Source organism: Eulemur rufifrons, chromosome 28, assembly GCF_041146395.1.
Source record: "Eulemur rufifrons isolate Redbay chromosome 28, OSU_ERuf_1, whole genome shotgun sequence".
Taxonomy (NCBI): domain Eukaryota; kingdom Metazoa; phylum Chordata; class Mammalia; order Primates; family Lemuridae; genus Eulemur; species Eulemur rufifrons.
The window spans coordinates 40,839,849-40,856,680 of record NC_091010.1 but is presented as its reverse complement, the minus strand read 5'-3'; the positions used below and the strand labels follow the sequence as shown (position 1 = coordinate 40,856,680).

Below are 16,832 nucleotides of genomic sequence, written 5' to 3'. Positions count from 1 at the left end.
CGGCACCCACAGTCTATTTTTGGCTCGGGATCCAGAGTGATCCTGTTGAAGCTTAAGTCAAACCATGTCACTCTTTTTACTCAAACCCCTGCAGTGACCCCCATTTCACTTGGAGGAAAAAGCTAAAGTCCTTAAAGTGTCTAGTTTGACCCTAAGTGACCTGCCTCTGCACCCCTGTGACACCATTTCCCACTCTACTCCTGGTTCACTCTGCTCTGGCCACTTCAGCCTTCTCCAGAACACACAGGCGTGCTCCCCCCAGGGCCTTTGCAGTTGGTGTTCTGTGCCTGGAATCTTCTTCTCCCAGCACCCCCATGACTTCCTCCCCTACTTCCCCTACAATTGTCCAGAGGTCATTGCATCATCCCCTTTTCCTCCAACTCATTCCCAATCCTTACCCTGCTCTATTTTTCACTATGGCACTAATCACATTCTAAGTTGAATATAATTTACTTCTATTTATTGTCAGCCTCCCCCGACACTAGAAGGTAAGCTTCACAGGGATGGATTCCACTGATGTAGCCCTAGTGTCTAGAACAGTGCCTGGCATATAGAAGGTGCACAAAAAACACTCGCTAATTGAGTGCATGGGCTTATATGATCTTTACTCAATTCTTTTAAAGTTACTCATCATTACATGGAGAGAGCAAGAGCTAATAGTGGCTCTACCAGCAATAACAATAACAACATAGTTATTTAACAAATCTACTCCCAGCAATAACAATATCAATAATCATATTTTTAAAATTCACCACTAGCAGTAACAATAGTATCAGTAACCACAGTTATTTCTCAAACCACTAGACTCCCAGTTATACCAATAATCATGATTGCCATGTATCAAGTCCCTGCACTAGGAGCCAGATAATCCACGTGGAAGACATTATTCAATCCACTTTCCAGATGAGGAAACTAGGGCTCAAGAGTTAAAGAAACTTGCCCAAGGCCCAGGGCCAAGAAGTGGAGGGTCTTTTCCTGCTCTCTTTTCCGCTGTGTTCAGAAAACTCTCCTACATGTGCTGTGCTCCCAGTGTGCAGTAAATCAGCCCTGAGGAGATGGGAGTCTTTCCTCATGGATCCTGGGAAAGTCAGTGGTTGTCTGTATCACACACAGAGATGCAGGATGAGTGGGTCTTTTCTTCCATTTTTCTGACACTTCTGCTCTCAGATCGTACTTAATAATCACTATGTGCCTCTCCTAGAACCACCACTCCCTCCCCACCCCTGACTGCGGCTTCAGTTGGAGGAGCTCTTTGTCCCTAAAGGCAGAAAACTGCTCCAACTTGCTTTCAAAGAGGCTCGGACCAAGGAAAAAGTCGATGAAAATCTGTGTTTGCCTTGGTGCCTCCCCTCTTGAAACCAATGCGTGGAAGGACGGTTTTACTTAGAATCCCTAATCAGCTGATTTATAAACTGCCCGATTTGAGGAGCAGATGGATTCTGGATGAAGCTGTAATCCAAAGGCTGAAACTGATTTCGGTTGACAATTTCAACCCCACATATTTGTCAATAGTGGGGACTCCTCTGAGGAATGTTCCATTCCGGAAAGAGGAGAATGTTTCTGTTCTGACCACCGAATAAAGGGAAAATGAATCGAGGCAGAAATGACTTGACTAAAATTTAATAGATTTTAATATAAAAAAGCTGACAGATTCCAATGGAAGCGAATATAGTCGATTTGTATTTATAGACAGGGATTAAACAAACTAATCCGAAGGGAGTCTGTGCAGGCAATTGTTTGGGAGCAAGATAGACCCCTTTGCGTGCAAAGAATTGTGAATGAATGAAGACCCGGGGCTCAGTGGGCAGGCGGGGCAGGGGGGGAGACCACCAGTCTGAATAATCAGACATTCACATTTCCCACTGTTTTGTTCCATTGTATCCAAATGTGAGAAGCTGCCTTCCAGTCCCCCACATACAAAGCTCTTTATTGGACTTTATTGTGGCACAATCCTGGCTGCTTCACTCCAACTGCCAGCCTCAGAAGGAGTTTTGCTTGATGGTGTCTGGCAGCTTGGCTTTGCCCCCAAGTAGATCTATGAGCTGTGAAAGATGTTCAAATTAACGCCCTAAGCATTCCTGATAGGATTAGAGGCCCACATTTGCATACCACCCTGCCGCACCACACCATCTTTGTGTCTTCCCAGCCCTTCTGGGTGGGGTTTGGAGAGGGCGAGTAGGAGGTGAGCCCCACACCGTTCTCCCAGCTGGCAGCACAAAGGGTCACCGTGTGATTCCAGATGATGTTACTTAGCATTTAACATCTTCTGATGGCAGCATCTCCCAATCAAAGGGACTGAAATAGAGTGGTAAATGCATCCACTTTGAGGGCTGAATGCCTGTCCATGACTCTCACGCAGAGAAAGCCTGTCTCCTCTTTGGGAGGACTGACTCCTCCAACCGTCCTGACAAGCCCTTGGGGTGGGCCTTCCAACACCCATTGGAGTCGCAATAATTACTGACTGTTCTGATAGTAATGGTAAAGCACATTCATTGTAGAAGATTTGAAAAATGCTGAAAAGCACAACAAAGTAAAAAGTACCCATCATCTCATTACTTAGAAATAATTTACCATTAATATTTGGTGCAGTTATTTACAGTCTGTTATCTATGCGTATAGACAGGTAATTTGTTCTTTTTGTCTTAATAAAGCAAGGTCATATTATGTATCCCAAATCTTTTAATATTACAGCCACAGCATTTTTTCATGTTACTGAGTATCTTTTTCAGAAAGGTTATTTTTAATGGCTGTGGTAGTGTGCCAGCATATAAAGTATCTGACTTACGTTGCATTGGCCAAAATAATGTGTTTTACTTTAGGGAACAACAGGCATAAACAAGTGTGTGCCACACAAACACGATGCAGTGTTAAGACTCTCCCCCTGAATTTACGCTGCCTGCTACTAAAACATATTATTATGTTATAGTAATTAACATATGTGCTATTACATGGATAAACAGTGAAAATTATTGAAACAGAATAAAAAATGATATGTCAAATCAATGGGAGAAAAATGAATTATGTAATAAGTGGTGCCATTACCAATGATTAACTATTTAGGGAAAAATTAAAGTTAAATCTTTATACCATATTCTAAAATAAATTCTAAATGGACTGAAGAGTCAAATATTTTAAGAAAAAATAGAACTAGAAGATGGTAAAGATGAATATTTATATGATCTCAGATGATCCTAATGATCTCAAGATGAGGAAGCATAAAAGCACATTAAGAGATATGATTACACAAAAAATTTAAATTTGATATGTAAAAAATATATAAATACTAAATAGATTAAAAATATGACAAGAAAAAAGTTCAACCTTGGAATTAATAAAATGACTTAAAGTTAAAACAACTTAATACTCATTTTATCTATCAAATTGGCATTTTTTCCTAAAATATACTCTGATTTTTTTGGCACTTAGAAGTGCTAAGACAATGAGTATTCTCACATACTATTGGTAGGAGTGTAAATTGGTGTACCCCCTCTGGAGGCAAATTTGTAAATCTATAAATCACAAAATCATAAAACAGCATTTCTCAGCCTTCCTTTTCAGATATTAAAAGAAACAATAAATATCTATTGTGTATTATATATCAGTTTCCCTAAATGACCACCATTAATTTTCATAGCAAACCCATGTTGTTTTATCTATAATGATGCCCATTTTACAGACGAGGAAACTGGGAGTTGAATATTTGTAAGCTGTATTTCATTGTTCTGACACTATCTCCCATTTGTTGTTTGGGCTGAATTAGGCGATAGTAATTTCAAGGCATTAAGCCTGCCCCACCCCCAAATAAAGCTTAGAGAAAATCCTCATTTGCAACTGCCTTCTCAAATCTTCAGTGCCAACCAGAGAGGGTGTGGAAGGAGCAACACTCTGTACTGTGAAGCCCACTGTCTGAAGAGTCACATCATCATATCGCATACTTGGGCCCCGTGAAATGAATGAAGTAACACGCCAGTGTGGGGGCAAGGGATGACTGGGGCTGTAGAAGGTTATGTATGTAGCTGAAATTTCATGGAACCCTCTAAGGAATGGAATGAAGCCAAGCAGTCCAAATCCTAATGTGTTAAACAGATTGGAAAATACCTTCTTGATACTCCAGGACTCTCACCAACAAGGTAGGAAGACAATGGACAAAGGCATGTTATAATATTGTGTTCCTGCTGTTGGATATTTTTTAAAGCACGTGTTTGGGTTTCTTGTTTCTTATTTTCAGGGTTAAATTTCTGTTTGTGTTGTTTGTGGTATGAAATGGGTTTTCAGTATCCTAGTTTCTACCTTTCTACCTATAGAAAAAAAATTCAATTTTCATGATTCAATTAAGAATTATTGCCCAGGAATCATTTAGATTGTATCATTAGGTAGGAGGCTGCCTATAAATCCACTGTTAAGAGAGAGGTTCTCAATGTTGGCTGTCATTAGAATCACATGGGGAGTTTAAAAGATACGGCTGCTTGGGTCTCACCCCCAGGAGATTCTGATTCAATTGGTTAAGCATGGACTTAGCGTATTCCCAGGGAATTTCTAATGTGCAGCCAGCGTTGAGAGCTGAAGTATTTTATTCCTTGTTAAATTGCCTTCGCTACGCTGCAGGCTTCATGCAGGCAGGGACGATGTCAGTCTTGTTCACGACTCTCTTCCCAGCATCCAGCCCAATCCTGGGGACGTTTGTATTAAATGAATGCAATAATGCCCCTGAAGTCCATTGACTCAAGGCCTGAGTGGCAGCCTGTTTAGACCCATTACTGGGTTTTTGGAGCACTGGAGGCTCTGAGGGCTGGTTTCAGCCAAGTTTGGAGGTAACTGGAGGAGGCAGGTGTTGACACATGATGGACAACCAGGCTATGTGGGGATTTCAGCAAGCATTGGGGGCAGGCTCAGCTGGCCTTGAGTGTGACAAGGCAGATTCCATGTGAAAGGCAATTAATTATCCGGTGGTGAAGGACCCTGGGATGTCAATTGTATGAGGAAAGTAAGAGGTGGGGCCAGTTACGAGCTTGCAGTAGAGATGGGAGTCGGTTAAGCCCAAGGAGCTGTTGAGGCTCCCGCGTTCAGTGCTGTGCTTCTGCTTTCCTGTGATTCCAAGCACAAAGTTGTGCCATAAATCACAGCTCTGGTGGCTGCAGCAGTGTTCAAAGTGGAGGCCTAAGGAAGATTGATGAGAATTGGGCAAAGGATAGGTATGGGAGAAAGGGATAAAAAGCTGGCATAGGACAGTTCCAAAGCTAGAAGGAAGAGATTCGACTGAATTGGATATTCTAAGCCACTGTTTGAAAGGATCAAAGGCAGCCCGAGGGCTGGCTTCTTCAGAAGAGTATTTGTTCTGTTCTCCATTTCTGGTCCTGAAGCAAATCATAATGGCAGTGCTTGGTGTAAAGGGGGGGGGGGGGAAGCCCAAATGTAATTTTTATATGTTTGTTTTAAAATATTAGGCTGGGTTCGGTGGCTCACGCTTGTAATCCCAGCACTTTGGGAGGCTGAGGTGGGAGGATCACTTGAGGCCAGGAGTTGGAGACCAGCCTGAGCAAGAGCGAAGCCCTGTCTCTACAAAAAATAGAAAAACTAGCCAGGTGTGGTGGTGCTCACCTGTAGTCCCACCTACTTGGGAGGCTGAGGCAGGAGGATTGCTTGAGTCCAGGAGTTTGAGGTTGCTGTGAGCTATGATGACACCACTGCACTCTAGCTCAGTATATAAGCAAATATGAATATATGTATATATTTTAACCCCCTTTTAAAATTCTTATTATACACACTGTTCTGAATCTCCCTATATTCAATTAACGTATCTTGTGGGTCTTTCCATACTGTTACATAGAGCACATCCTCAGCCTTCTTTATAAATGCGTGGCATTCCATTTTGTGGACATGCCAGGATCTGTTTTACCAGTATCCTACTGATGGACACTTGAAGTGTTTCAAATATTTGTCATTACAAAAAAAAAAAACAAACAAAAAAGCTTTGGTGAGCAACTATATGGTAATGTCATGTGCCAGGTGAGATGGTGTGCACCTGTAGTCCCAGCTTCTCGGGAGGATGACAACTGTGTGTGAGTGACAGAGTGGAAAAGACACTTCTAATAACAGTGTCTTGTATGTGGAAAGCAAGAACTTTCTAAGGAGGGTGTAATTAAGTATTCTAGGTCATAACCTGCCTAACCTAATAAGGACAAAGGGGGAGTGGGTGTGGAGATTCAGGAGATAGTAGGCCACATCATAGTCTAACTCTAGAAATGTGACAGTTCTGTAGGAAAATGGGAACCAACACTTCCTCTATTACTCGAGTCCTCTAGCAGGACAGGACAGTACATAAAGGCGCAGTCAGGAGTACTAATCATAAGAGCTTTGGGAAATTTATTTGCATGTTTTCTTGCCTCATCAACCTGCAAACTGGATCACATCACACACACTGAGACTGGCATGCAGAGTCGAAACAGCAAATACTTCAATATTATCCTAAATGAAGCAGGAAGTTGAAACTGCTGAAATATAATTCAAAGCCAAATGACTTATGGATTATTTGCACCATCGTTCTCTCATGGGAAGCAGAGAATTGATCACACACAGGAAACTTAGCATACTGAAATCTAATATATATACACTACTATACTTTCTTTTAAGAGCAATAAATACCACTAGCTTTGAGATTTGGAAACTTATTAAGAAAGTTTTTATATGACATAGAAATAAAAAATATATTCCTCTTTATAAGGTAAGAAGATTGATTTCCCAGGAATGAGCTGTAAGGTTTACCAAAGTTGTGTTGCATAAATGTTAAAAGCATCTTACAGCTGCATTCATCATAAAATATCTGAGTAAGTATGGCCACAATATTCAATATTTCAAACTTTAAGTTGTACTCTTTATCACTATTAAACTCAGAACTACTTTGTTTTCCTGTAATTGTGGTTTATTGTAATCTTAATCCATTTTCTCAAATACCATTCAACACATTTATACTATTCCAGTAACTACCATGCTACCAAGAAAAACAAGTGAACAGTTTATTAAGAATTAAACGAATGTATGGAATGTGATACAGTACAAGTAAGACACTCAAGATAGGTATAATAGTACTACTCGCACACAAAGTTAAATTTCACTTAAAAAAAAAAAAATCACAAGACAAAAGAAAAAGCAATTCCACCATTATAAAATAAGATATTTCATGCAAAGTACTAATCCCTCCCCCAAAACCCAACCTCCCAACAAACAAAAAGCTATCTGAAAATATTGCCATGCTAACGTATTAACCACAATATAATCATGATGGAAAAACAGTAATTAAGTAATGGATTAGATGAAATAACACAGTTCGAAAATATCGTAAACTCATAGACCACAATGATTTTACATGACAAGCAATTCCAGATTCACTCATAGGGTGAGTTATATGGGCTACATGTTGAGAGAGAAAGTATGTAAATATAAACCCCATTAATTTATCTCATGATCTTCTAATTATAAAACCTGGAAGCTAAGAGAATCTGAAAAATTTATATAAAGTTTGGCATACTTCACTTGTATTCCAAGAAATGACTTTAGGATCATATTTGCAATTATCAGAGAGCTGTATAAAAGCACTTCAAGGTCAGGATTTGACCTCTTAAATAATGATCACAATTTACATCATAGAAACAACTCCAGATATGCATTTACCCTGATTAACTCTTACTCAAGACAAGAAACATGATTTTCTAGCACTTTATATACAAGTTACTGCAAAGAGCCAGTTAATTTAGACACTGAATAAAATGCAAAACAACGGTGAACTGGTAGGTAAGGGGAACGTCCTCATTAAATGAGTAAAAATCTTTCCTTGACTTTAGAGGGAGCTAGAATCAACAAGTAAAATAGATTGCCAATCCATAACACATGTGCGTCTCTGTACCAAGATGCTTGAGCATGCTTCCTGGAGAAAAGTGTTATATTAGAAAATAGTCAGGAATAGCATTTTATGGGACAGCACTTCCCTCCACAGCTGCCAAACTGAACACAGGCTTAGTCACCATATGGTGCACAAACTGGAAACAGATTTCCAACTGGGCATCATGGAGAGGAAACCCAAGAGCAGGAAGCACACGGGCTTCACTGCACTTGCCCATTCAGGAGGCCAGGAAAGGACCGAGGCACCTACATTTTATTTTATGGTTCTGGGTTGAGTTTACCCATGATGTATAGATTGGCTATAAATATAATAATAAGACCAAGAAAAAAAGAACAGGAAAAAAATACTTAGGATAAAAAACCATCCACTGCCATTTACTATTTTTTTTCCCCTTTAGATTTAAGGTAATTAGAACAGATTGGGAAATTATCCAGAATTACCCTTCCTACCTCTGAAATTTGACTTCCTATTTATTAATATATTCTGTGAAAAGAACACCACAATTGTTCAATAGCAGGATTTAGCCCCTCTAAGAAATAGGAGCACGTTCTCAAATTCTCACAGAATATCATTAGAAAAATTTCCAACTTGAAATCTAGAGTTTGAAGCCAGTAAAGAAGCTTCTTTAGTAACCAGGACCTACCATAGTTAGAACTCTTTGGAATGTGTGTCTTATACATACAAAAGTATCACAAATTAAATCCCCAGCGTATTCATAAAATAAGTTCTTAAATGAGAAAGATTTCTAATGACCAATAAAGGCTTCCATCAGCAAATTAAATGTGATAAATCAATCTTTCCCAACTAAGTTTCTGCTAACAACTCAACATAGTCTCTGGAATCAAATGCAAAGATCACTCAATCATGAAAACGCAAGGTGAAGTACAGATGAGCAATCCATATGAAAAAAATTCTGTAAACCGCTGCAGTTCTAAAACAGTAGATTTATATTACAAAGCAATGTAAATAAATATTGGGCTAGTACAAAAGCTCTTATTTACAGTTTTACAAATGAAATTGTATTCAGTGTAAATGCCGTGTTTTAAAGAACACAGTACTGTATTAGTAAAATGAGTTCTGTTGAGGGCATTACAGTTTCTGTTAGAATCAATGCATAACGTATAAAAGGTTCAAGTTAACTGTTTATAATTTAGTACAGACAAACCCAGTTTAACCTGGAATGACATCTGTTAAAGTGCTGAAAAACAGGAAATATTTAGAAAACACTGTACATTATTAAAGCTTTATCAAGTCAGAATGTTAAACTTCTTTCACATTTTCAATCCTTCTGTCACAGGCCTGTGGGCAAGATGATTTTTCTCAGCAAAGGAATAAAACTTAGAGGCCACCAACTGCTTTGATGATTTTAGGTTCAATGGAATTAATTAGTTTCCTAAAGCAATTACTTATCCATCAACCATACCTTCAGGCCTCACAATCTGGTAAGTAATTAAATATTCAGGATAAGCCTGGAAGAGAAAGATTAATTCAAATATTAGTATACAAATTTTCTTGGAAGATACTTTCCATAGTATTCCTAATCTTTAGGGCGGAGGTTCTCACTTAGTGTTATGGATCAGAGTCATCTAGGGAGCATTTTCATAAAACATCCTCACCTTGACTCCAATCCTTTAGATTTTCAATCAGCAGATCTAGGATGAATACTAAACATGTTTGTCTGGTTTTAGTAACTGAGGTGATTCTGATCCCTATCCCCAGTTCCGAACACTGCTCTAGAACTGCTTTCACTCGATCTGTGTCACTGAGAGCAGGATAGAATTATATACTTCTTTGTTACAGGTTTAGTATCAAATACAGGATTCCAACTGATTATATTCTACAAAAGCAAAAAAAAAAAAAAAAAAGGTCCAACACAACTGGCAAAATTTGAATAAGGCTTGTGGACTAGATATAATTACATCCATGGTGTTTTCTGATTTTGATAATTTTAAGAGAATGTTCTTATTTTTAGGAAATACACACTGAAGTATTTAAGGGTAAAGGGACATGCCTGGTACTTCTCTCAAATAGTTCACAGAAAAATACGTACATACAGTGGTCCCCAACATTTTGGCACCAGGGACCAGTTTCACGGAAGTCAATTTTTCCATTGAGGGGGGTAGGCGGAGCTCGGGCAGTGATGCCCGGGGCTGTGGCCCGGGGATTGGAGACCACAGTGTGTACACACACACACACACACACACACACAGAATGATGGGGAGGGAGAGAAGGATAAAGGAGAAAGGGAGAAAATGATACAATGTTAACATTTAAGAAATCTAGGTAAAGGGCATAAGGGAATTTTCTTTACTATTTTTGTAACTTTTCAAGCCTGAAATTATTTCTATATAAAAGTTTAAAAAATCAATTTCTTAAGGCAGTGTACCGTGTCAATTTAAGAGATTAGTAAAAGTTAAAGCATGGCTCTACGGCATTTCTGAAGATGAACAAATAAAACTGAGTTACCTGTTCTCCTCTGTAAATAACGTATTCAGCTAATGCTAGGCCATTTACACTGGGCCGACCAGTGACTGAGTGATGACCTGGAGGAGAATGTGCCATTTTCATTGCACTAAACTGCAGGAAAGACTTTCCCAGGGTTACTCGGCAAAAGAGCAGCTGTCTGTAACAGGAAAAGGAAAAAGTCACCCTGAAGACAAATCTGACACACAAAATATGACAATTTGTGTACACTGCATAGTTCTGTAAATGCATTTACATGTAAACACTTATGATTGCTTTTATCATTTCACTCTTACAAGAACCTTGAAAGAATGTCTTCTATTCTTATTAATGAAAGAATCTGTCAATTTAGTTAATCCTTATTTTAACTATAAAACCTGAAAAATGTAATAACCTACCATTTCGTTTGTATATCAGCAAAACACAAATCAATGGCCAAGTGGGAAAGAGAAGGTTTAAGGGCCTTCCATGAAGTAGCTTGCAAAGTTGGACGTAAGTCCAGTTGATTCCACCTTCAAAATATCCTTGAAATCCATTGCCTTCTCTTAATTCTACTACCGCCATTAAGTACAAATCACCTAAATTTTCACCTGGACCATAACAATGCCCTTTTAACCAGTCTTCCTGTTTCTACTCTAAATCCTGTCCAAACCATTTTCCATCCAAGCAACCAGTGATTTAACAAAACAAACATAAATCAGATCATGCCATTTTTCTGCTTAAAACTTTTTAGAGGCTGCTCACTGTACTTACAAGAAAATCCAAATTCCTCACAATGGCTCCAATTTCTGTATCATTTTATGTTCATTATGACCCAGGCACATCAATTTCTTTTTCTTCACAAAGGCCAAACTTCCTTATCTCATAGCCTCCATCCATATAATTTTCTCCACCATCAGAATGATATATTTTACCACTCTTCTACTGGCTAAACCCAGTTTTCAGGCTTCAACTAAAATGCTACTTCCTCAGCTAGGTCTCCCCTTGCCACAGTTTAAGTAGATTACTTTCCCATGCCCCTCAGGCATGTGATTGGCCTTTCTTAGTTCCAAAGAACCTTTTATTAGTATTACTTCATTATTGTTCTTTTTCTTTTCTTTCTAGAAGAGAATAGGAGATTTTGGTGGACCAATTGATGGTTCTACTTTCCAAAGAGGTAGGTTAGAACATTGCTTATTACTAAGAACTTATTATATATAGCCTTCAGACTACATATGACAAGTAAAAACAGCAGTGTTCAATTACATAATCTTGGGAAATTATAAGCCTCCTAACCAGTTCAATTTATGATCTAAAATAGAAGTGGGTGGGAGGTCATACCCAGGAGAACCTCCTGTGTAACACCTATAAGAGTCTAAATTTAGGGGGAAAACAACAACAAGAACAAAACAAACACAAAAACAGACCTTGTTTCTCTCCAAGACTGCAGTTCTTCAGCTTGGAAGTGTTTTGAAATCAGCTGGGAAGCTTTAAAAAATCCTAATGCCCAGACCATCCCCACACAAATTAAATGAGAATCTCAGCGTAGGACACAGTCATTAGTTTTTAAAGCTCCCCAGGTGATTCCAATATGCTGCCAAGATGCAAAGTACTGCCCTAGGGGTTCTTCTAGATCAGTGATGAGACGAATAACACCACACCTGGGAACTTTATAGAAATTCCAGTTCTAGAGCCCCATCCCAGACCTTCTAAATTAGCAATTCAGGAAGTAGGGCCTAGGAATCTCTTTTAAACATACCCTCTAGCTGATTCTGATGTATGCTAATGTTTGATAGTTATTGCTGTAGATCTTTATAAGCAGTGCCCTGTGGAATATATCTCAGCAATTAATCTTACTTGATTTTTCAAATGGCAGAAGATACTTTTTTGCCTATGAGGAATTTATAAATTAGGACCAAGTTACTTGAATGATTTTAACTAGTGAGTTAGCACAGGTAATTAAAAGTGGGGAAAAAAAGGTGCAAAGTAATTATTTGTTTTCTAAAGGGATTTTTATTATAAAGTGTTTTAATTATAACACTTCCAATAGTAGTAATACTACAAACTGAGGATTAGTATCGTGTCACAGTAGAAGAGAGACTTCCTTGGGCATCACCATAAAATGTTTAGACTTGGTAAATAATGCCATTCTAGCATTTGAATATGAGATTTTTAAAGAATCCTATAATATTCAAGGGCTACAATAAAGTCTCTTTCATGCATAATGTTATTTTCTACTCAGTATTCTTATCAGGTGTTCTAATGATTAAATGAGTTAAATAGGTCAAATGCTTAGAATCATGATTTAAGCCATGTAGTAATTATTAGCTAAATATCAGCTAATATTTTAGCTAAATATTAGCTATTATTATTGGCAAGAGGGCCAAAAACATCCTAAAACATGCCTAGCTTGCATTCTTAAAGTTGTCCAACATAATGCCCGGCCCTCAAAATTTCTCAAATATGTAACCAGTTTGTTTCTGATTCTTACAAAAATGAGAACAAGTGATCTCTTACCTGTGGCAAATGTAACAAGATCTGTCTTTGTGAACTGGACACCCAGTACCTCCTCCAATTCCATATACATACTGATTGCTTTTGGAAGAGTTTTCAGCAAAATAAATCCCAGCTCCAAACATGCCACCTATGTATGCATGCCTTTCATCAAAGCCTTTGTGGATAATTGCATTCACAAAGGGAGACCCTGAAATACATTTAGATGGGCAACAACAATTTAAAATTTATCTTAGAAGAAAAAGCAAAAATGAAAGCCTCTTAGAAATTGAATTCTTACACACACAGCACCACCACAATAAAGACAAAACAAAAAGGGTAAGTTAACTGTCAGCCAGCTCACTATTTTAGAATAAAGAACTGTTAATGTCAATTAATGTTTTTAATAGGGTGATAGTACAGATGCCAAAATGACACAGACTGAACTAGAAAAACAGACTTGAAATAGCAGTTATCAAATTCCAGGTGCCAACCATATAAATCCAGAATCAAGCATCTCTTAATTCACTTCAGACAGAAAAGCTAACTGCAATTAGGTCTTACAATAATGCCCACACCTATATACTTTCTCTAGATATCAAAAGTGGCCCAAGTAGACTTTCACATTTTTATGCTCCTCCTTATACCTTTTCTCTTCTATAATTCCTCTTCTCTTCCATCATCTGCTATACAAGATTCTATCTGCAAATATGGTACTTTGCCTCCTTCCCTGCACATTTTCTTTTTCCTCCTTCCTTGCAAGGAGTGCTTAGCCAAAGAGGAGTTACTGAGCATGGGAATCAGGCCAGGAAGTGGGGTCAGAGTCGGGGATGGAAAAAGCCAAAATAACACAGCTAACTGATTCATCAAGATCAGTGTCCCTGTTCACAGAAGGACAGGAAGACACACCGAATTCCACTTTACAGAAATACAGATGAACAGGATGATTTTTTGAATTATAAAAGTAAGAAAAATCACTCATTATACCCATCAAGTTAATACATATATACATATACATATTATGCTCTGTGCCAAGAGATTATCATGATGATGTTTTAGAGGTTTGGAATCAGAGGTATCATTTAGACACCGCCTATGAATCCATTGTTATGGCCATTCTTCCAGGGAACTGTGAAATTTAAACACTGTGTTTTATAGAACTTTACAGGTCTCTAAAAGTTTTCTGCAATCAAGGACAATGAAGGAACAAACTGGAGCCACTATGGATAATGTGCTTGAAGGCCTGATAAATACTACATGAATATCTATATTTAACTTTGCTAAAACTTGAAATCAACACCTGCCAGCTCGTGACACAAAAACAGGAAATTTCAAGAAGGATAAAGTAGTGGTGCTTTCAATTAAACAAGAGTTATCAGAAACCTCCACAGGTTCAGTAATAATGGCTCTTTGAACATCTAAGCTAATGTGGTTTTGACACTCAGAATCAAAATCAGAATAGGATGTATATGCTCTTCTGAGGTAATCTTCAGGCCTTTATTTAATTTTAATTCAATCAACTAGTTAACGTAAAATGATTTCTTACAGAGTAATCATGATCAGCAAAATCTACTACATAAAGAAAAAAATAAAACAAATAGTCAACATTCTCATTTCTATATTTTTTCCATTATGGCAATTTTATTTATCAACCATCCATTACAAAATATACAAATTAAAAAGAAGCTGAAAATATGAATATAAATGTAAAATTTATAGAAATATTAGGCTCATTTAAAAAAAAAAAAAAAAACGACATGAACAATATACAGATTCATAGCCCGAGCAAGAGTGAGACCCCATCTCTACAAAAAATAAAAAAAATAGCCGGGTGTAGTGGCACATGCCTGTAGTCCCAGCTACTCAGGAGGCTGAGGCAGGAGGACTGCTTGAGTCTAGGAACTTGAGGTTGCTGTGAGCTATGATGATGCCACTGTACTCTAGCCCAGGCAAGAAAGTGAGACCCTGGCTCAAAATAAAATAAAATAAAACAAAACAAAAACCAAAAACCAAAAAACCAGACTCATTATTATTTCATACCTGACCTAAAAAGGAAACCCTATCCCCCTATCTTAATGTGGAGGAGCATAGTGGTAGAGTTGGGGGAGAGGAATCTTACCATGAAATAGCATTCTTTCATTTGCATGGTTGTGGTTTTCTTCAGAAACTTCTTTTCTCCGGTGAGTATATCTTTCCCATAGTTTCTTGTTACAAACCTTCTGAATCTATAAAAAATAAACCAGAAAAATAAAATCTTTAAGTCTTAATAATTCCTACCTACTTCTTCATCTTAACCAAAAGATGAGCCACACATTTAGCCAGAAAGGAGGCAAAACTTTTTTCTGAGAAGTAAAATGTATTATTTTAGCCAACTAAAAATATTTTGTCCCAACCATGAAGTTGGAAGTATAGCTACATTTTAGAAATAAAAAACTTCAAAAGGGGAAAAAAGGCTACATATAGCCCTATATGAAGATTAAGAATACTGTTAATTGATTAAACTACTTCCATTCTCATTCATTTAAAATTTTTACTAAAACACTTCTAAATCAGACATGCTGAGTTCTGTATATAAGAATTAGAAATCTGGCTTAAAGCAACATCTTAACTTTTTAATTAAAAATATTAAAATATAATATTTAATAATTTAAAAAATTTAAAAATTAGAATGTACAATAAACATTTTCACCCCCACCTCATTATTTCTTCTATCCTCTAATTCCTAAAATTTTTGTCTGGGGATTTAAGGCTCAATGCTGGTCTCATTAGGAGTATTTCTACAGTCAAAATTCACACTCCCACTGCTGTTTCTTAGCTATGTTTAAAGGTGCTACAGCCCCCTGCTGGTCCCTAGAGCACACCTGGAAGCTGGAGGCTCAAATAACTCAAAATATTGCCACAGACATAATCAAGGACCATCACTGGCACAAACAGATTTCATTTATGTATAATAAAGAAACCAAAAAACCCCCTTTTATCAGTGAAAAAATTTTCATTAAATATTGCATTAAAATACCTTTACAGAGGAAGGAAATAGCGTATCTTTCTCAAATCCAACTGCTTTAAAAATCAAATACATATTCTCTCTCTTGCCCTCACCCTTAACAAACTCTACATATTTTGTTAATGCTTGTAAGACAAAATAGATTTGACTGAAATTTGCCTGTAATAGGCATACTTATTTGTCTTATTAAATATTATATTCATAATAGTATATTAAGAAACAGTAATGTAATACAGATGACAGATTTGATACAGTTACTCTGAGTATAAAATTTGTAAGACTTACCACTTGGTTGAATTTATGAAAATAGGAAAAAATAGACAAATGCCACATTTTAATTCTAATTTTAAGTCTTATTTTTACAATTATTAAGAATACACTTTGTCAATGTAGTTAATACAAAATGATTATGTATCTCAAATACGGTGTGCAGGTTTGATTGCCATAGCTCATGAAAAGCATGCCAAAGTTGGAAAAGGTCTTCAATAAGATAGGACTGTCACAGAATGATTCATGACATTTTAAAACACTATTTTTTGGAAAAGCTGAAGAGGGAGTACTTTAAAGTTTATAAAAAGGTGATATGTCTGGGAACTCCCAAACTGTGTCTGGAGTAGTCACAGGTAGAATAAAAAAAACAAAAAAACATGGTGTCACTATAAAAATGGAACCCTTTCATAAGCCACAAAAAAAAAAAAAAAAAAAAATTCAGCTTTGTTACAATAGAGTACCTTTATAATATTTTATATATTTAAAGTTTTAAATCTACAGGATTTATCATTAGTCCAAGATAAAAGATAACCCCTGAACTTGAATATGCTTAACAAGGGATGAATTACTGTTGGCTATTAAAAATAGAACAGCAATTTTGAGACTCTTAACCTTCCAAAGACAAATTTTTCCCCAAAATAGTCCCTGATGCCATATCAAGGACTTACTTGGGCTGGACAGATCATTATGTCTTAAGAAAGTTACTTATGGCTTCAGGCTTTGAAA

At 37.2% G+C, this 16,832-nt stretch overlaps 1 protein-coding gene across 4 annotated transcripts in view; it reads right to left on the bottom strand.

The window, feature by feature from the left end:
• Positions 1–7,659: 7,659 nt before the first annotated feature.
• The window catches only part of TNKS2 (tankyrase 2), a 63,620-nt gene continuing 54,447 nt past the window's right edge, over positions 7,660–16,832 (bottom strand). For 2 of the 4 annotated variants that reach the window (XM_069461048.1, XM_069461046.1), the window contains exons 24-27: positions 14,952–15,057; positions 12,857–13,043; positions 10,364–10,520; positions 7,660–9,366 (exon numbers count right to left, since the gene is read on the bottom strand). In XM_069461048.1, the coding sequence (XP_069317149.1) occupies positions 9,304–9,366; positions 10,364–10,520; positions 12,857–13,043; positions 14,952–15,057 (513 nt within the window). In that variant the 3' untranslated portion in view covers positions 7,660–9,303. Of the gene's footprint in view, positions 9,367–9,459; positions 9,735–10,363; positions 10,521–12,856; positions 13,044–14,951; positions 15,058–16,832 lie in introns of those variants that run through there. The other 2 variants (XM_069461049.1, XM_069461047.1) reach the window with 1 other exon arrangement.